Source organism: Pleurodeles waltl, chromosome 5 (genome assembly GCF_031143425.1).
Source record: "Pleurodeles waltl isolate 20211129_DDA chromosome 5, aPleWal1.hap1.20221129, whole genome shotgun sequence".
NCBI classification, from domain to species: domain Eukaryota; kingdom Metazoa; phylum Chordata; class Amphibia; order Caudata; family Salamandridae; genus Pleurodeles; species Pleurodeles waltl.
The window spans coordinates 1,867,653,533-1,867,675,456 of record NC_090444.1 but is presented as its reverse complement, the minus strand read 5'-3'; the positions used below and the strand labels follow the sequence as shown (position 1 = coordinate 1,867,675,456).

Genomic DNA, 21,924 nt, shown 5'->3' with positions numbered 1-21,924 from the left:
TTTACTAAAGACAAGACCATTTTTTATACAAGTACAACCTTTATTCCGAAGGTATCTACTGGCTTTTACCTCAACGAGCTGGTAGTTATCAGGTCTTCTTTCTCCAGTCCTTCGGTGCAGCAGAGACGGCTGTTCATTCTTTATGTATTAGGAGGCGCCTACAATTCTACTTGGTTAGAACTTGTTCCTTCAGACAACTGGACCAACTTTTTGTGACTTTTGGTCATCCAAATAGGCAAAAACTACTTTCTGAAGAAGGTGTAGAAGATAGATTATCTCCAATTAATTACGTTTTAGCGCAATAAAGTTGACAGACTTCAGCGGAAGAGTCAGGGCGCACTCCCCAAGAGGCGTGGCAGCGACGGTGGCTCTGCATGCAGCAGTCCCCTTGGCTGATATCTGCAGAGCGACTACCTGGAAACGTCATCCCTTATACAGAAAGCACTACTAGTTGGACAGGGAATTTGTGATTAAATCCGCTGTGGGACAAAGGCAGTTCAGTGCAACCTGTTTCGATAAGGTGAGCAATCTGTCCGCTCTTACTTTGTATGTCAGTGTACACCGGCTGGTAATCTGAGTCAAGCATGTGAATCTATGAAAGATGCAGTGCTGGAATCTTCCATACATTCTCGTATGTCCCATCGTCGTCCCCATTTGAAGCTCAGTGAATGGATACCGGCTCACACACGTGCTTTCAAAGACTGAGCTACGGTGGCCTTTAGGTGCAGCGGAGTTGGAGTGCCTCCACTGCATTGCCTAAAGTTTGGGTTGTTGACAATTAAGTGGATGTGCTAATATATCATGAGCTGTTGACTTGGTTTTCTCTGGCTAACTACTGTGCTGCATTTCTGTGACGTGTTACTGGCGACTCCAGCCCTGAAGACGTGGATGATTCAAGCACTTGAATCCATGAACGATATCAATACTGGAGAACTGTAGTTACAGGTAAGAAACATTTTTCTTACAATCCCTATGTAAGAACTTGAACTTGTGATGTGACTCCAATTCCATGTAGTTCAGAAAGCTCTTTAAAGTCTAACTGTTTACACATGCCTTCCGTGCCATTCTGCAGACCAGGCTTTGTGACGCGGAATATTGAGTATAGAGCAGGCACCCCATCCGCCTGGGCTCTAACTCCCTTTCCTCCTCAGCAAACTGTAGATTTGTCATTTGTAGTGCTCTCAAGTCACTGAGAGGCGACCAGCATTGTTTTATAAATGAAGGCTTCTGCAGGACAGATCTTCACGCGTCCGAACCATGAACTGCAGTCCTCTCCTGCTGCTGGTCGCCAGCTGCCCAGACTTTGGACAGTGAAGTCTGCGGATTAAAGAGATGGGTCTGCAAAGGCTGTAAGCATGGACGCAGGGCTCACTGGACCATGGAGGGTGAAGGGACATGCAGGACAGCCAGAGTTAAAGCATCTTCAAGACACACTGAGTGCACTGCACTTTCATGTAATGCAACATGCAGTAAAGAGTGAATTACCACAGGCACCAAGAATAAACGCTGAATAGTCGCTGACTTCTTTTGTGTAGCATGTGCTGCGACTGGTTTATGGTTAAATACTGCGGTTTACGACGGCATCGAGATTACTAACCTCCTAGAAGGAGGAGTCTCAGAGTGATACCTGTGACTGGCAGGTGCCATGCACATTGATGCAGTAGGCACCACTACCCCCAGAGCTGTGTCTTTAGGCTTCATGCTGCAGACATTGCACGAGTGAGATGCTTGGCCATAGTCTACTCTTAGAGGCCCCACACACGGTTACACTTTGATAACACACAGCACTGCTCCTGGTGCTTGCGGTTTCTGGTCTGGAGTGTTTGGTGCTTCCTTAATATACAGTCTGATAGGATTTAACAAAGAAACCATGACAGGTGAGAAGAAGGATCTGTATGCCAGCAGCAGCCAGAATTCAAAAGCTTAACAAAGGTGCCAAGTGCTGTGGTGCTCATCCTGCGCCCCTGCGAGGGCCGGGCTAGCGACTTCCTCAGGTAGACGGTTCAAGTCCCCAAGGCCAATGATGGGGTCACCATAGAAACAAGTTAACAAAGGCAGGTAGCACCTCTCCCCCTCTGAGGACAGAATCCTATCATATGTCATGTCAAGGACAGCCAGGTTAGGTGCTGTGCAACGTAAAAGAGATGAGGGTGGGGGTCCGCACAGAGCAGGGCCCACATACACAGGGGGCAACACAGCCTGTTACCAACATATTTCAAGTTTAAATGAAGCAAGTAAGTGCAGAAAATGAGAGGTTTCCTGAGACACTGGTGCAAGGCTGACTCTTGGTGTCTCGGTGTGTCAGAGAATAGACACACGTACCTCAAGAACTTAGATCTGCCCAGCTGTGCTGGTTGAGATCAAGGCTAGAACATCCAGATGTTGACTTGATGTCTAGCATACAGTTACCTCTGTAGTTCAGATACTGACCTCACCACTGGGTGTTGTTAACGTGGGTCTCTTGCCACTCAGTTCTCAGGAAGTTGTTTTGGGAGCACCGTCTTCTACTTTCAGATGTCTTTTGTATAAACTTGAATTTGAAAATAATGTTTAAAATTCCAGAAACCATTTTCTTTCTGATCTATTTGATGGTTTCTAAAATGATCCTGTGTACTTCCCATTGGTGTTTGCCATTTGGTCCAACTCTTCTCAAGCTTAGATCTTCCCTTTATCTCCCATTAGTTCCTGTTGGGGTCATTGATGCTTGTGTGGAATGGCTCTGAATAGTATGTTCCATATGTGTAGACCTGGCACCTGCCTGAGGTAGTGCTGGGCATAGGACCTCTTCACATATTGCTCACATCAACAACTGTACATGGGTGGAATGCATGTTTTGGGCTAGTCCCACACCTTTCCGTCACCCGCTCTGGGCTTTGTTGGGGTCTCGCATGCAAGATTGATTCTTTTCTGTTCGATTCTCTGAGCCCACTCTTTCTTTACAGCAGGCTGGAGCACAAGCAGCTGCGGCGGCCTCGGAGTACGTCTATGAAGGACCGTCACACCTCCAAGGCGCAGAATGATCGAGGGAGCAGCTTGGAAAGTGAAAGCTCTCCTGATTCCCGCCAGAACAGTCAGGTCTGTTGCCTGGGGATCAGATTCCTGCCACAGTATCCTGCTTGAAAGCCCCTCTCCATAACCCTTAGGATTGAACTCACTATCCGTGCTCTCCGTAATACCAAAGCATCGCCCGCAAGTGAATCCTGGCCCAGCCTTGTCTGTTCCTGACTCCTCAGACCCGTCCTGGACAGGACACCACACGAGGGAGCCCAACTGGTGCCCAGTAACAAGAGTCGGACTCTTTACTGACACTGCCTGGTTCTCTTCTCAAGGGGGATTCATCTAATGCCTGTTTTATGTCAACATGTCCAATCTTTAACTCCAAGTGGTAGGCGTTGCACATCACCACCGCTGTCTGTATTGCAGGTCCATGCCGGTGGGGCAGAGAGAGGCGCATGGTGGGCATGTTTACCAGATCATAAGTTCACCGTCCCTCTTGTTTGTGTGTTTAGGTCCCTCGGAAGTCTGTGTATGATCAACTCAACCAGATCCTCGTGTCTGATGAGCATCTTCCGGAAAGCATCATCCTCGTCAGCATCACAGAGTGGCAAGGACAGGTGAGCAGTGTGTGAAGCGCATCACCTGCTGGTAAGGGCCAATAACACGTTACCTTACGGCTCTGTTCGAGGTCCGGCTTTACTTCACGACAGTCTCTCGTTCACTCTTGTATGCATGCATTAGTGGGCTTTTGACCTGCCCCATCTTACCTCATGCTACTGGCTGCTTGAGTGTATCCTTCCACCTCTATAAGAACACATGGAGGACTCTTGAAATTGCACTCATCACTGATGTCATTCTTTCTGACATACAAGGACTGCATACAGAAAGCAGTCCTTTTTTCACTGCAGCGGACTTGTTTTAAATGTCTTTGTCAGGACTGGAGTGTAAGCCTGACTCCATCACACCCTCCTTTTATCTTTTTGGGAAGTCGGGATGCTTGTCCCCAAGAGGGCTGCATGGCTCCTTGAAGTCTCTGCAGGTGATGAACCAAAGGCATGACCTGACAAGGCTTTCGTTCAGGCAGCCCTGTGGGATCTGATGCTATTGCTGCATTGGCTTTTTTCCTGCTGCCCGACCGCTCACTTTATATTTTGAACACACGGCAGCTACCAGGAGTCTACCCTGAAGCCTACTGCCTGTCATGTCTCTAATCAGATTTTGCTACTTTCTGAATGTACCTACGTCAGGGGTGTTTCACAGGACTTAGTAAGTTTTAGCATACATTGTTTGTTTGATAATGCTGCATTTCCTGTTCTCCCTTTCACCATGTTTCCTGCGTTCGTTGCCCTGGTTTCTCATGCCTAGTTCTGTCGTAGTTCGACTCTCGCTCCTAGACGAGACTGCTGGTTTAGGGATGACAGCACTTCTTTGTTTGTAGGCGACTAGGCCAATCCTACAACAAGTCACAACTGTCGGCCCAACCCTCGCGGCTCACAAGCAGCACCTCACCAAAACCCAAACAGTAAATGGTGATTTCTGGCAGCCTTACAAGTGGGCTCATGAGTGCGACATCTCAGGGGGGGGGGTCGTGGTGGAACAGAGATTACCCTTTACTCTCACACAAACAACAAGTCTCAGTCACACACAGGCAATGAAAGAGATGCAGGAGAGTTTTCAATATATTTATTGAAATGACTGCAACCTACGGTAAAATGCATGAGCTGCAATGAGTAGGATAATGCACAGTGCAAGAAGCATAATTGTGAAAATTAGAGTTGTGAATACAAAGACCCCCACCAACTTGCAATAAACATACAATGTAAAGTAGGTCCTAACACCCTAGCATGATGAACTTAATCTCTAACCTAAAGAGAGCTGGGTGTGATAAACCTAATCTGTCAATACCGTGTCCATGAGAAGCACTCACATCCCTGATTACCTTGGAATGAGGTCTGTAGATCAGACTCCGGGTCCGGGAGTGGGGCACGAAGGTTGGGTCTGCATCAAGGCGGCGTGTAGCATATATAGAGTTGATGGCATCTGGTAGGAATCCCTCTGATTACCTTGTCTGTGTGAGGTGTATTTAAACAGATCTTGTAGAACCCCTAACGCAGGTCTGTTCCCAACAATAGATAAGGGGGCGTGCTTGGGGTGGCAATTATGTAAACAATTCCCTCCAAAAGTACATTATGTTCCTGTCACACGTAAGTGGGAAAGGGACATGTGAATATCTACGTATATCACTTGTCTTTGACACTGATAGTGACACCTTTACAGAGTGGCACTGATAATGTAAAATCAACCATCTTTGAAGAAATAATTAAATAAATAGGCTAGGACAGAGTAAACTAAGTAGGTTAAAAGTCACTAGGAGTCCGGAACAAAGTCCTGCAAGTTAAAGGCTAAGCTAAACTCCTGATTCCCAATAAAACTAAATAGGATCCACTACAGTTCCGTGTCCTCCATCAGCGACTTCTTTTTAGTGTGTGCCGCTGGTGTCCTCTCCATGCAATAGCAGCTGTTGTGCTCGTTTGTGGTAAGTTCTTTCTCCCGCAATACTTGCTCTGCTTCTGAGCGGTTTGGTGTCTGACCTGCAGCGCCTCAGCCGCCTCCACTCTTGAGGTTTGTGCTATGTTACCTTGTAATTCACAGTATGGAATAACAATACCTATGCTATAAATATTTTGATTATAGTAAACTCACTTTTAGCACCCATTTATAATATCCTTATTTTGGATCTGCAAGCACCTCTTTCCTTGCCATCAAACCAAGCTTCTGCCTAGAATTTGTTTCTATCCAAATTTACCCAGATTGTCCTAAACCTTTTACAAATCGGATGTAGTTTTTGAGTAGTTGCGCGCACCATTCATGCGCACTGGGAAGAGATGGGTCTTTCTAATGTCGCACAGTTGTCATTCTGCCCATGTTAATTGTGCTGAATACCCCAGATAGTTCTGTGCCTCGGTTATCTCCACCGTCAGAGGTGCAGTAATAGGCTTATCTTCCCTAAAACAAACCATGGCAGGTGTTGTGATGGCCCTACCTTACATTTCCCAAATTCTTCTGTCCCATGTCATGTCAATTATACATGAGCCAATTGAGTTGTGTCAGCCTCCTCATGTCCGCCTCTGGGACATTTATCTCCTGTAGTATTCTCATTCCTCCATTGTGACATTTTGAGGGGTGTATTGTGTAAACATCAAACACTGTTCCGTAGTGCACTGTTTGAAATGTAACGAATGAGGACATATTATGCATCATTGTAATTATTTTTTAATGTTTGTAAACTGGGAATCCCCCCCATCATGACCATTTTTCTACCCACCCAGGGTGATCATACGTCATAGCGTCAAGAAAGAAACTGTGCAGAATGTACTTGTTCCTACCAATGTAGAGACCGTACACCGCGTCTGGATATTAACGCCAATGGCACGGTGTTGTTTTAATAATACAATCTCTTGGCCGGGGGTATTCAAACATTGATGTTAGGAATCCCAGTACTTTAGGCAGATCTTTGTCTCCATGTTCATCAAACATTTGATATATGATTTGAGGAGCCGCGTCGTCCTGTACGCGATGACCTTTACCCTTTTGTTGCAAAAGGATGGTACTTGGGGCTTGTCCTGATTGTGCAGCCCCCCTGCCGGCTCACAATAGCCAGAATTGTTATGTTACTCCGTGTCCTGCTCAGATCTCCAAGAAACCTATATTTGATACGTTTGGGTTGAAGTCTTGGTTCTGTGTATCTCGTTAGATCTCATCTTTTTGGACGTCTAAATATGTCAACATAGGTTATTGGGAATGAGGACTCTGCTACTTGCTTCGTCCTACTGCCTTGCAAATTAGCTCCTCCCGCCCACCGTGGAACCGAGGAGTTTATAAATATTTGAGGGTGTGTCCGTACCTCTTACGCCTCAACATAAAACACATTACCACCGAGTGAAGCTTCTTAAATACGAGATCGAAATGTAAATCAGAGGGCTCGCAAAACATGTATCTGAGCAGTTATGATCTTCTTGATTGGGTTATTTCACCAAATCTTAGGTAAATGGAAATTCTCCCATTTCTTTAGAAGCCTGACGCACTTCCAAAGCATTGGCTCATCATTCACTTTAAATAAACCTTCTTGTGTTCTCACCAGCTTGACGGCCAGATATTTCCTATTTTCTCCTGCATTCAAATTGTATATATTATGTTAATCAGAAACACAGGAATTGGATCTTCTCAGAATTTAATTTGTATCCAGATTCACACCAGAACTAAGTTTCAACTGTTGCGTCACCAGGGTTAGCTGCATAGAATGACGCATCATTGACACGTGCCAACATTTCTGGGACACATCTCAATTAGGTGACAAGATCTTGTCATTTAGGGTTTAGAAGACAATGGAGACAGAACCAGGGTGAGCAAAAGTCTGTCGTTGGTTTAGTAAGTGTTCTGTAATCTGATTGTTCGCCAGCACACATGCTGGAGTTTTTGATATAGGTGGCCATTTTGACCCTGGTAGTCTTTTTACCACCAGGATAAATGTGGCGTCCCACCACCAACAGGCTGGCAGTGCAGTACGCTACATTATGAGTGTGGCAGGTTGGGCTCTGCAAACCCACCACATCTCCACTCATACCGCCATGGCGGTCGGAACCGCCAGACCGGAGATGATCATCTCTGACCCTGCGGTCCACAGAAGTCCGCCAGCGGTATTAGGAGCCGGCCATCCGTCATAGTTTCCGCGCCGGTAGCACCACCACAAAAGCCATGGCGAAAAGGCTACCAGTGACAGGGAATTTCTTCCCTGTCACCGGTAGACGACTCCCCCCCCCAAATAAGCACTAGACCCCCCTCCCTCCCACCCCTCGTTCAGTCACAGCATCCCCCCTCCCCGTTCACCTACACTTACATACAAGCATCCACTGTCACGCATCCATACACGCATTCACAACATTCAAACATGCATACTCACACGCATACACACTTACATGCAGACACGCACACACTTCCACATTAATTCAGACACACATACAACCACGCATTCACACATTCATGCACACACGCAGACACTACACACTCATGCATGCACACACAACACCTCCCACATCCCTCACCTGTCGGACGATCACCTTACCTGTTCCAGTGAGACGGTCATCCGGCAAGGAACGGGAAGGGGCGCTTCCACTGCCAGCAGGACACCGCCAGGCACTGTTATGGCCCGTAATATAGTGGGCAGTGTCCTACTGGCGGGGCGGGCCGGTGGTGGAGCTGCCAGAGCTTCTCCGCCTTCCAGCATGACTTCTGCTGGATATCTGCCCAAAGTGTGGCGAAAATCCCGCAGTACCCGTGACATGGTGGGCGGAAGACCGCCAGCACTGGCGGTCTTCTGGCGCCCACAGCTTTTGCAGTTTTGTAAAAAGACTGCCAAAGTCATAATGAGGGCCATGGTGTCTAAATTCACTCTACCGAATTGTTGGATACTCCATACCTTTCCTGTGTCCTCTACAGGGTTTCTTAATCTACCCAATCAAAATCCTCTCTGCCTTTATAGCTGTCTGACCCACAGCTATCACCGAGACTAACATAGAAATTAGACTCGGTGTTCATGTCTGTTCCATGCTGCAGATTTCCTTTGTGCAGGAGTGGGCGATGAAGCTCCTGGTCAGTCATCACCAGCAACTCTGCACCGCTCTTGGCCACGGTCACGAGGAAGGTTCATGGGCAACTCTTGGAGTCATTTCCGCTGGTCTTCTAGGTCAAAGTCCTCATTAGATAAGTCCCACAAGAAGAAGACAAAGAATTCGAAACGTTCTTCAGCTTCACCAGTCCAAGCCATCAAAAGAGGCACGGAGTCTACGCCCCACTCCCACGTGTCTCCCATGGAGCCTGAGCCTGGGTCCACTCCACTCCTCCCTGCATTTCCTGAGCCAGAGCAGCCCCTCCTCCAACTCAAGGAGTTCTGTGAGGCCATGCATCTCATCATTGACCCCTCTGACGTGCCATTGGGCCCCAGGGGTTGTTACAGTGGTACTTCCAGCCAGACATCAGTGCCAAGATGCCTCTGGGGATTTGCATACTCTATAAACAATTAACATTAACGAGTTCAGGAGGTGCCTACACTGAGTTGCCGACAGCGGGCTTGCCCTCAGTGCGATTTGGACATCTGGATCTGTTCCTGGATCCGGACCGACTCCCATCGGGAATCCACAACCTTCACCGGGGCTCAGTTCAGTGGCGCTGTTCCCCTTTGGCGGCACAGAACCCATAGTCATTTCCGACTCCGATGTGGACCTGGGCCGGCGTTATTCGATGTTGACTCTGTCGCCGACCGGATCAAGACCTTCAGGTTGTAGCCAGTGCCTCCTTTTCCTGACAGGCCCTGTGAGCAGTATGATGGGGGAGGATCTTAGGATTCTTATAGCTACTCTCTACCCCGTAAGAACCCTATGCCGAAGACAACTGGAATGAGGCCCTGGCTGATTCCAGTGGTCTGGACACCTCACCAGACACTGGGCTGGTCTAGTGTGGCTACGGAGGAAGTGGCCTCCTTTGCTATGGTGGTGCAGAGGGTGGCTGAGGTCCTCGACCTCATGCAACCCTCGGTGGAAGTCAAAACCAGTGTCCGGACAGAACTGCTTCAGCCTGGGGTGTCCCACACAGGACCCCTCCTGCCCTTCATGGAAGCCCTCTCTGATTTCCTGCTCGGGGCCTGGTCCAAGCTCTGCACAAACAATCCTCTGCAGTCGCGTGCCAACACCACCCCCTCCTGAGGACCAAGCTTTCCTTACACAGCACCCCACCCCTGAGAGTCTGGTGGTGCAGGCCTCAACCTCCAAGGTGAATCCAGGCACATTCCCTACCACTCCACCAAAGAGAGCACTCAAGAGGGTGGATACCTCTTCCACCAGCCTTGCACTGCTGTCAGTAAACACTGTGGCTCATATTTATACTTTTTGATGCAAGCCGGTGCCGGTTTGCGTCCAAAAATTTACCGCCGGCTAACGCCATTCCTACGCATCATGCGGGCGCCTTATTTAAGGATTGACGTTAGCCGGCACTGCGGCCTGGTCAGAGTAAAATAAAATGACTTAAATGCCATTTTTTGACGCACAACCCCCATTGAAATGACTCCTGTCTTAGCAAAGACAGAAGTCATGCCCCCATGCCCAATGGCCATGCCCAGGGGACTTCTGTCCTCTGGACATGGCCATTGGGCACAGTGGCACGTAGGGGGTCCCAAATTAGGCCCCTCTATGCCACTTAAAAAAAAAAAAAAAAAATGATACTTACCCCAACTTACCTGTACCTACCTGGGATGGATCCCCCCATCCATGGGTGTTCTCCATGGGTGGGCGAGGGTTCCAGGGGGCAGGGAAGGGCACCTCTGGACTGCTTCCATGGTCAGAGACCATGGAAGTGAGCCCACAGATCCCTTAATGCCTGCCCTCACCCAGGTGGTAAAAAACTGCGCACATCAGGCTGTGCGCCATTTTTTAAGGCCCGTCCCCTCCTGTGTGTCAAAATGACGTGTGAGTATAAATAAGGCGCACAGGTCTTAGAGTCATTTTTTGGACGGGAATGTCTACTTTTCATGTCATTAACGCAAGGCGGTTTCCTGCATCCAAAAAATGACGCACACTGAGGTATTTTGACGTCCGCGGGGTCGGGCATCAGACTATAAATATGGTGTTAGGTTTGCGCAGAATGTGCTTTAAAAGTTTTGACGCACATTCAGCGCAAATAGAGTATAAATATACCCCTATGTTCTTCTTGGGCTGATATAGTTACACAGTATGGAACTCATTTGCTCAAGTACTGTCCGTGGTCCCGGAGGAAGCCCAAGCCCTCCTGACTCAGGCTGTTGCCGATGGCAGGGATGCAGCCAAGTTCCCCATCAGATGTTGGCTGGACATGACAGACTCGCTGGTCAGAGCCATTGCTTCATCAGTGGTGCTGAGTCACTACACCTGACTGAGATCAACTTGCTTCTTGGGGGATGTCCAGGCATCTCAGAATATCCTTTCAGTCTGTTTTGCGACAAGGCTGATCCAGTGCTTGAGCGTTACAAGGAAAGTAGGGTCATTGCCCAGTTGTTGGGGTTCCCGATGGCCAGACACACTTTTCTTTTCTCTCCTTCCATGGCTAAATTAGGGGATACACGTTGTGTCCTTTACAACCCAGGCACCATGGCCAACAGGTTTCCCAGCCTTTTCGTAGCGTCAGACGCAATTCTCACAAAACCTGTGAAACTCAAAGTCGGAGATCTGCCCAGTCAGCCACTCCCCAGACAGCTGCTGCCTCTAAGTCCCTTTAGGATGCTCTTGCACTAATACGAGCCTCTTGTTCGTAGCAGGATCAAGCACCACCTGCCCCAGTGGCAAGCCATACCTTGGGACAAATGGGTGCTTCATATTGTCCAGCGGGGATTCCATTCACAGAAACCACTCCATCCTTGCTACCATCCTCAGATCGGCTGATGGAGGATCGCCTCTCATTATTAAACCAGGAAGGGCAGGCTCTTTTGGCCGAAGGAGCGATCAAGAGTTTGTGAGCATCAGGCGTAGGTTGAAGTTGTTATTCCTGCTACTTTCTGGTGTTGAAGTAGGACAGAGCCCTCTACCCTATCCTAGATCTGCGCCCTCTCAATGCATTCCTGAGGAAGGAGAACTCGCTCAGGGTCTGTCCTGCTCGACCCTGGAGACTGGTTGGTAGCGCTGGACCTGCAGGATGCCTATTTTCATATTGCCATCATTCACGCCCATCAGCACTAACTGCGGTTCATGGTGGATTAGGAGCATTTTCAGTTTGCTCTGTTCCCCTTTGCCCTAACCAGTGCTCCTCGGGTGTTCAAGAATGTGATGGTAATAGTTACAGCAGGTCGGGGTGCCAGTCCTCCCCTACTTCGCTTTCTTTGGAGCCATGCTAGACACAGTGCAGTTCCATGCTTTCCCACCAGAACGGAGAGTCTAGGACATGTAGTGTATGATCCCGATGTTTCAGCTTCGGTCCTGATCTCAGTGAGACTGACTCCGAGGCTGCTGGGTCTGATAGCCTTCTGCATCCTGCTACATGCCTGGTGCCTCATGTGGGCTCTGCAGTGGAGTCTGAAGAACCAGTGGATGCAGCACTAAGCAAATATTTCTGATCAGGTCTAGATATCGAAGGACACTGCACGAGATCTGCAGTGGGGGCTTCTGAACTGAAATTGGGTCAGACCCCTATCGCTTCCCCACCCAGAGCTAGTAGTGGTGAGTGATTCATCGCTTCTGGGATGGCCATCTGGGAGATGTGGAGATCCAGAGTCTCTGGTCTCCGGCGGAGACTTGGCTCCACATCAGTCTTACAGAGCTGAGGATGGTTCACTTGGCACTGAAAGCTTTCCTGCCCTCCATCAAAGTGAAGCTGGTTGAGGTGTTCATGGACCAGACTACCGCCATGTGGTACTTCAACAAACAGGGTGGGGTGTGGACCCTGTACCAGCAGGTTCTATGCCATTGAAAATGACTGGAACATCGGAACGTCTTCGTGGATCTACAGCATCTGGCGGGATCTCTAAACACTTAATGAACAAACTCAGCCGTCAACGCCTAACAGGCCATAAATGGCAGCTGCACCCTGAGGTGGCTCAAAGGCTTTTTCACAACCGGGGAGAACCATGGCTCATTCTGTTTGCCACCGACAAGAAAGCTCAATGTCAGCACTTCTGCACGCTGGAGTGTCTAAAGGGCTCTCACTTGGAGACTCATTCCAACTAGTCTGGAATATGGGACTCTAATGCACCTTCCCACTGATACCTCTTCTCCCCAGAGTTCTCATGAAGATCAGGACCAGCCGGGCTCAAGACACTTTTGTGGCTCGGAATTGAGTGCAGAGATTCTGGTATTCAGGACTCCTGGGCATGAACAGAGAACCTGACCAGGCTGCCCCTTTGGGATGATTTCCTGCCAAAGCAACAGGGCAAGGTTCTGCACCAAACCTGCAAACTCTCCACCTCTATGTGTGGAGATTGAACAGCAACAGTTGAGGGTATTAGACCTCCCTCCCAAGGTCTGTCATGTCATCTTGGCAGCCAGCCGTCCATCAACAAAGAACACATGTACACCTGCCACTGGGACAAGTTTGTGGCTTGGGGCACTGACAAACATATTAATCCACTATTTCCACCACTCTCTAAAATGTTGTTGTTTGTTTTGTTCTTAGCCCGGCGAGGCCTTGCTCTGGGCACAGTTAAGAGGTATCTTTTGGCCATCTCGGCTTTCTTTTGGTTGCCAGATCCACCCTACCTGTTCAAATTACCTGTTGTGACAAGTTTCCTGAAAGATCTTAAACACATGTTTTCTCCCAAGCCTTTCCTTATGCCCCAGTGGGACCTTCATTTGGTTTTGACCTACCTGATGAGTTGCCCCTCCAAACCCACGCATAGTTGTCCTCTCCTACTCCTGACACTCAAGACAGTTTTCCTGGTGAGCATCACACCAGCGAGTTACACGTCTGTCATCTCATTCTCAAAACGCAAGCTTCTTCCCGATAAACTGGGTCTCCGCTCTCGTGCCTCTTTCTTACAGAAGGTGGTGACACCTTTCCGTATCAGCCAAAGCATCACACTGCCAACGTTTTTACTCCACCACGCCCCTCAAAAGAGGAACATAGACTCCACCATCTGGATCCAAAAAGAGCATTGTCCAACTATCTCAGATGCACCAAAGTGCATCAGGTAGTTGATCACCTCCCTGTGAGGTTCACTGGTACAAAGAAAGGTAAAGCAGTGCAAGAGCGGACCATCTCTGGATGGACTAACTCTGCATTAAGATCTGTTATACACTGGCCAAGAAGCAATCTTGCAAACGCTTGTTGACTTATTCTGCCAAAGCTGAGACACTGCTTTAGCTCACGGAGTCCCTGTCCTGGGCATCTGTCAGGTTGCTACATGGGCTTCTCTGCACATGTTTTCTAAACACTACTGCCTTGACAGTCAGGCCCATCGTGATGGGTACTTTGCCCGTTCTGTCCTCTAGGACTTTTTGGTTTGAGTCAGTTTGCAGGCTCACCTCTGGGGAGGGATTACTTTGGTACCTACACTGGGGTAAGGAATCTGCTGCTAGAATTCTCTATCAAATGAATACATTTCTTACTTTCAGTAACACCTAGTAGAGACTCTATCTAGCAGCAGATTCCTTACCACCCTCCCTGATCTGCAAACTGAACTTCTCTGCCTACAAAGGTCCGTGTTGGGCTGTAGTTTTGGCACACAGGTCACAACACATTGGCATGGCTCCATGCTTCTGGCGTGGAAACAGTCACATAGAAACTGAGGTCAGTACGCTGGGGTGGCACCTATATAAGAACCGCCATGCAGGTCACATCCGGCACAGACAACTCGGACGCTGATCCATTTGGCGTCACCTAGTGGCATGCAGGGGTACTGCTCAAGATTTTCCGGATCCAGTCTTACGCCTGGGGAATATTCTAAGGTAAGGAATCAGCAGGTTGATAGAGTCTACCAGATAAGACATTACAAAGGTTAGTAACTTGTTTTTTAAGCGTGGTGTCACAGTGGCAGTGCCAGATGATACCAAGAGCACCCTACTGTCTCAAGTCAAGCAAGACCATGCTATTGATGCATCTTTCCAAGTTGCTGGGTTAGTTATTGGTGCATCGGGCAGATTCCTTTTTAATACCTGGGCTTGTGGCGATGGGTGCTCACATGGAAGAAGGGTTTTCCATGTTCCACTCAACAACCCCTTAAGAGGCCAAAGACAAGTCTTCACTGCAAGATTCATTTATTCAGTTCTCATCATCGAAGTTCCTTTCCTGGAGAATATGCTCGTACTTAGGCTTCATTTGCGTAGAATATACCATAGAATTTTCCCATCACTACAGTTGGTGCAGGGAATTTGGGAGGTCTCGGGCTGTGCCTCTTCCATAACTATTCACATCCGTGCAGGAATGTTTCTCTTCAGATCGCTGGTGCTGACTGCATACATTAAGCATCTGCAGGAGACCTTGGCAGAAGTGATATAAAATGTCTTAATGGTGAACATTCTTCCTTCTTGTTGTGCAAGGAAGACGTGCCAGGAAGATCTTTGCAGGACCCTGATGTCAATAGCAATCATTCTCCTACAACAGAGGCAGATAATGGGTGGGTTTGGAACTGCCACCCGCCACCACACTATTACCCTCGATGCAACCAGGAAGAAAATCTGTGATCCTGCTGGTCTCAGGTCTATGGTGTTCAGTTTATGAAGCGCATGCTTGCCGAGAAATCTTGGTGCCTGTGCAGGGTTAGGCCAGATCCTGCCACCAGAAGGGATTTATTTATTCTACGTTCCTAAATTGTAGCTAGTTACGGTGGCCGCCTGATGCAGGGGGCCTGGCGGTGTGAACGATGATGGGTGACAGTAGGGCCTGGTGGAGGAAGCGACCTGTTGAAGTCCCTCGCCCATGGTATAATCAGGTCCCGCCCTCAGTATCAGGTACCTTATATTACACTGTCCATCACCTGGTGCCGAGGGACTTCTTCCTAAGAGAGTGATCCGCTGTAACGCGTATGGCGCTAGTTCCTCAGTTCCCCTGTCATTTTAAAAAGCTGCTCTTGCTTTTCAGGGAGTCAGGTGTCCTGCCTTGTTGTGATTGAAGTTTGTGAAATCCTGTGATATTGTTTTTAATTGTTAATGTTTTCCGCAAAGTTTCCCTCTCTCACTATCTGTGATGAACGCAGTATTCAAGATAGAACCTTGAACCCAAGTAGAGCTACGATTTAGGGCAAGATTTAGAGTTTGTTGGATGTGGTTACTCCGTGGCAACTGTGACGGATATCCTTTGGCTGTATCACAATCCCATACTACAATCCTGTTATAACCTATGGAGATCGTAATACGGCGGACGGGGTATCAGTCATGTTTGTGATGGAGTAACCCATCTGACAACCTCTACATCAGGCCCTTAGTCAAGCTGTAGCCTGCGGACTCTCCTTCCTGTATTTGGTGAACTTTCTGCTGGATGTCCAGCTCAAAGGACCACAGGTCTAGAGCGTAGCCTGTGAGACCACTGGTTGTCACAAGGTCGATGATGAGGACTAACACAACATCTTCTACTTGCAGTACCTGTGGGACCTTCTGAAGGAGCAGCCGATCGTCTCCACGTGCTCCCCAGCCGATGTCCAGGCCGCCTTCAGCACCATCGTCACCCGCATACAGAGATTGTAAGTACTGATGCATCGCTTGGCGTTGTCGGTAGAGATGTGTGCAGGTGCGCGCTCTTGACCGAAGCTTGCATGGAGCACGTAGACCGTACATGTGTACACAGGTGTCTATAGACAGGCTGTGGAGACCAGCTGCCGGAGCGTGTGCACACAGGTTGGACTAGAACATCGCCCAGTGTTTCCCCCACTCCCACTGAGTATTGTAACAGCTTCTATAGTAACACTGCCCCCTACTTTGGGGTAGTTCTGTAGTAGTCAAGAGCGGTGCTAACCGCAGATTAAGCACCTTCTGAATTCCTGCCAGACTGGATCCGGAACCTTTTTAGTAATTGTTCCCAACGGTTTCCGGTGGCTTCTTCCCAGCTCCGGAAGTGCTTCAAATCACTTGCCTGTTCCCGTTCCAAGACCTGGTCCAGGTTTCCTGTCACCTGTTAGGTTCAAGACAAAGTTGAAGGACAAATTTGGGACCATACTCCAGGCAGGAGTCTTTTCTCTATCGCTCTGCTCCAGATTGAGATCGCAGTCGGCCCTCAGATGAAGCACTGAAGATCTTGGAACTGCGGTGGCCATCTATGGACACTAAAGCTATGTTTGGTAACGCTGGTAAGTCGCCACATCGCTCAGTGTCATAGATCTGCTCCAGGTGATTCTCCCTTGTTTTTCACCGCAGCGGCCAGGGCTGGAAAGCCTCAGGCTGCAGCCAGCAAGGTCACCATGAAACCCTTCCCTGTGACTAGGGCCACCTGAATTATGCGAGTTTGCGGCTGCAGCGGTTTTCACACAGTTGTAGATTTGTCGTATTTGCCACATAATCTGTCTGCTGCCGCATAATCTGCAGACTTCAACAAAAAAACTGTTTCTAGCACAAACGGTTCAAAAGTTACTAAAGATGCAGCAATGCTTGTGGCCGCGCGATGGAAGGCCCTTTGCAACACTGGACTGGTCAACTTTATGTTGCTTCTTCTATATTTGGGTGTTAAACTGGTACTGATGAGGTGCAGCCCATGCTTTGTAACAGCTGTTCTAGACACATAACTTTCAAAGCATGTCCATTCCACAGCAATCCTTGGGCTTCCAAGATACGATACTGATGTTTCAGGCTCAATCCTGTGTCCTGGGCCGGGCGATTCTGAGGCTTCGTGGTCTCCTGGCCTGGTGTATCCGACTGGTGCCTCATTGCCATCGGCACATGTGGGTAATGCAGTTGAACCCACCCAGGACGTTTACTGGCAGATGAAGGATTCCAGCTGAGTTGCAGGAGGCCCTCCCCCATCCAGAGCCGGTGGTGTCAACAGATGCAGTCTCCGGGCTGGGAACGCCTACTCTTTATGGTGGTCCTATCAGCCCCCTCTCCTTCCTCGGATGTGCCTTGCCTCTTCCTAGTGACTTCTCTCTGAATCAAAGAGCGCCCTTTGAGACTCCCCCTTCTCCTGTGTGTATCTCCAGATTACAGGGATGCAGAAATACACAAAGCAGTCAAGGAGGGGACGATTCCTCTCTCTCCTCATGTTCCTCCAGTCTCCCAAAATGTAACCCAGAATCTTTCATGTATTGCACACACCCAGCACATGCATATAACACAAAAACTGCACAGCACAGTATTGTACCAGTTACAGGCGCACGTACACTGAGCATATGTGTAGCACACACATGCTGCACAGAACTACACAGCAGAACCTCAAACGAGTGAGCCTGGTGGCCTCACTCCATTGCCGCAGGTAAAAAGGTCCATCCACGCCGACTGATCACTGCACGGTATGCTCCCATCACCATGTAAACTTGTGGTGCTTAACCCCTGGTAAAGGCAGTAGCCTTTCATCACTACGATCGTAGCGCTTTGGTGACCCTCCCGTTCCAATAATACTGTAATATGTGAGACAGGCATGTGTAATGCTGCACATGCATGGTCCGTGTTCGCCCATGACAACAAAAATTATCATCAGAGATCCAGACAACATTATAGTTGCGGTTCACAGGAGAGGGGTGCACATCCATCACCATGTGAAGGAATTTTCTGTCCCAAAATTCCCAAAAATGAGAGGTTTTAAGTTCTGTATGGAGTGTCACAAACAAATGCCTGTGACAGAAGCTCATCAGGTGTGCCTGTGAGCCTGGGGCTGAGTCAGTGGTCTAAGGGCTTAAGTGACTGAGCATCAGTAATACTGAAGGCCATCTGCCATGGCTTTGAAACAGACCTTTGGCACAAGTCCTTTTCTTTTTAATAGTTACTATCACAGCAGGCCTGTGGAACTTTTAGAATCACTCAGCCTTTCATCCTTCCGAGGTCAATAAAATGAGTACTGTTGAGTTGGGTAACAGTAAGCATTTGTTGTTCAGCGCCAAAAAACCCTCTGGGTTAAGATGCGCTTTACAAATGCAAGTCATGCTGCGGTATAAAGACGCTGAGTATAAAAAGACACGTGTGCCGCGGGTGCGGAACGTGGAAACGGACCTTTGGTGAGAATCTGTTTCTTTTTTGTAGGGGAGTGTGGGGAGTGTTTTTTGTTTTTTTATTAGGCTCCTTTAATTCGGTTGTGTTTTTCGCTTTTTATGTCCTGGTTCTTGAGCTCTCCCCTGGGTCTGGCTTTGAGGCGCGGGTGCCCTCCTTTGGAGGGATTAGCAACGCAGAGGCGCCCTTTAATGAGGTTAGCGCTGGAGGGGTTGGCTGACTTGGGCACACCAGGGGCCCCTTTGTCCCCCTTCACGCCAGCCCTGCCGCCGACCACCAAGATAACGCCCCAGGTGAGGGGATACTCCAGGGAATGGCTGATACCATTAAATACTAGCACCTGTTACTCTCACAACCTACCTCCTCTAGAATACTTTAAGGATACCCTGTTTACTTGTTCCTGCTGGGGGTCTCCCTTTAATCCCAACATTGTGGGTCTGCACCCGCCCTCTGGGGCTGACAGCAACTCCAACGCCTTTTCCTATAAATCTCCTCTCAACCCTCCCTAAAGCAGCTCCTATTTAATGCTGCTTATCAATTGTACATGACTTCTAAGCACTCTTCTGGTGAGTTTCATCTCTTGTTAGAGGATAATTGGGGCTTCATGTTCCTCACTGAAACCTCAGCATCGGATATTACGTTTGCAGTCCCCCTGGCTTCCTGGTCCATCTTGTAAATTGTGAGGGAAAAACGGGCAGTGCTGTTGCTATAACTTTCAGGGCCTCAATTGTGCGCACTTTTCCCAAACTGATTGAGGCAGGAAATAGAGGGGATCATTTTTACTTTCAATTTGACTCCCTGGTTCTCCTTCTCAGGAGTTCTGATATCCAGGACCTGTGATTATCCGAAGAATAATCTCTTACAGCGCCTTGATACACTTGCTCAGCTCTCCGAATCTCAGTGCGCTAGGTGGTTTTCATCTGCACATTGATGATCCCAAATGCCTCCTGCCTCTCAGTTCAACCTCGCCTTAGCAGTATGGCTCTCCCTGAGGCTGGCCTCCTCCTGTATCTCATGGTTTCTAGTCTCCCCATCTCCGGTTGCCTCCCACGGACATGGCCACCTTCTGAGATCACTCTATAGTCCCTCCTCGTGTGGCTGCAGGACTTGGCAGAAGAAAGCCTGGAAGCGGCCGATGCTCTCTAGAGCGTCAAATCTGACTCCCTCTCTAATCAGCAGTTACAGCACAGCACCCCTTCTTTACCAGCACCCCAGGTACACATGTACTGAATTTCAATAAATGGCTGACGAATGCTCTTAACTCCATTGCACCGCTTAAGATGGTTGTCGCCAGAAGATCCCAACCTTCGTCCTTAAAGGAGGAAAACAGCCAGTGTGAAACTCTTGAGCATCAGTGTAGAAAATCTTGCAATTCTGAGGCAAAAGTTAAAGAGAAATTTGCTCTGAAACTATTTTGTAAATCAATTTGCAAATCCCCAAAATAATACTTCTCATCCCTAATTTCCACAGCCTCTAATATTCACTTATGAAATGGCCAAAATTGTCCACTATTTTTCTCCAGAGTCCACAGAAAACAGACTTATCCTTTTATAGGATTCTCAGTAACTCATCTCAGTTTTTCTGTGAGAACATTCTGAATATTTACCTGAAATTCCCCGCAGCCTCCATATTTAATGCTCAAAAGGGGGTAGAGCCAAATCTGGGTCTTCGATCCCTAATCTATGATTCCATCTCAGAGGATGATGTTCTTAAAAAGTTTGAGAAATGCAAGTCTGTCTCACCTGAGGATCCGCGCCTTTCTCAACTTATAAGGCTGGTCCCTTCTACCATCAACCCTGTGTTAAATAATGTTCAGTACTGAATCTGCTCTGCTGGAACTCACAGAATTTATCAAAGAAAATTTGAGGTGGGACGGTCGGCCATGGCAGCCCCGCGTGACCTTTCTGCCGCCTTCGATACGGTCTCGCATTCTACCCTTCTGGAGAGAATCAAATTGGCTGCATTCAGGACTAGGCTTTAGCATGGTGAAAATCATTTCTCGAAGATAGCATACAGTCGGTTCATGTCCCCCTTCTCACAGTCACCCCTAAACTTGTGTTTTGCTTTGAGTCCCACCCTTTTTAATCTCTATCGTATGCTGACAACACTTCTCTCCTGCTGTCTGTTCAGGAGCATAATGAGAAGACCCTGACTGTCTTCAAGCAGTGGCTGCAGGGAGTTGCTCAGTGCATGAATTACAATGTTCTCAAATTAAACTGGGAAAAGCTGAAATCCTTGTTTTTTTGGACAAAAATGCCCACCTGATCCTTGAAGGTGGTGGGCAGAGAAACTTAATCCCCCCGCCCCCCCACCCCCGCTTGCAGAAACTTGAGAAATATTTTCGCTACTAATCTCTCCTTCTCACACATCCAAGCGGTGTCTGTTGTTTGCTTTGCACGGCTTAGATGGCTGAAGAAAATGCTTCACCTGTTTGTGGAGAACATGTAGCAAAGAATTGTACATACAATGGTAACGTCCAGATGGGACTGTGCCAGTAGTCCTTATTGGGCCTCCCGGCTTTCCTGACCCGTAGACTCCAGCTAGTACAAATGGCGCAGCAAGACTGGTGCTGAGAATCCTCGGTGGCAATCACTCCGCTCTCATTGAAATGCCTCCACTGTTTGCCGATTGCTAATCGCATCAAGTTCAAAGTTCTTACCTTTGCTTTCAGAGCCTTTTCAGGGCATGGGCCCACCTATTTAAGGAAAAGACTCCAGCCTTACCATCAATGTAGATCTCTACGATCAAATAACCTTCCATTACTGCAAGTCCCAAAAATCAGTAAACCCAGAAAAGGAGGGCCATCTTTCTCTTTCCTGACCACTAAACTTTGGAATGCTTTTCCCATTTGCCTTTGTGTGGGTCCCTTGAAGGCCATTTTTAAAAAGCGTTTAAACATCTTCCTCTTTACTGAAGCTTAGATCTTTCTGCCCCCCTTCTTTCAGGTCAGTCTATCTGCTGGTTAGTGCCCGGATGCTTTTTAAGAAGCAGTTGTGCGCTCTATAAATGCAGTTTGATTGATTGATTGATTGATCCAGTACCACGAGATGAAACTCTACAGTGCCAAACACAAGAAGACACCTCACCAAGACCTGTCAGAGTCAAAAGTTTGGTCCAGGTCCCGTTCTCACTTCAGGAGTTGACAAACCCATTCCAGAGGCCGGTCTTTGTCAAGATCTATATCATCGGGTAAGCCCAAGGAGAAACATAAAAAAATCAAAGGGAGACTTAGGGGGTCATTCCAATGTTGGCGGGCGGCGGAGGCCGCCCGCCAGAATTCCCCCATCCG

At 48.3% G+C, this 21,924-nt stretch overlaps 1 protein-coding gene across 2 annotated transcripts in view; it reads left to right on the top strand.

Moving 5' to 3' along the window:
* The window catches only part of LOC138296905 (phosphofurin acidic cluster sorting protein 2-like), a 617,149-nt gene that overhangs the window by 433,703 nt on the left and 161,522 nt on the right, over positions 1-21,924 (top strand). For both annotated transcript variants that reach the window (XM_069236419.1, XM_069236418.1), the window contains exons 13-15: positions 2,943-3,075; positions 3,510-3,614; positions 16,086-16,186. In XM_069236419.1, the coding sequence (XP_069092520.1) occupies positions 2,943-3,075; positions 3,510-3,614; positions 16,086-16,186 (339 nt within the window). The remainder of the gene's footprint in view (positions 1-2,942; positions 3,076-3,509; positions 3,615-16,085; positions 16,187-21,924) is intronic.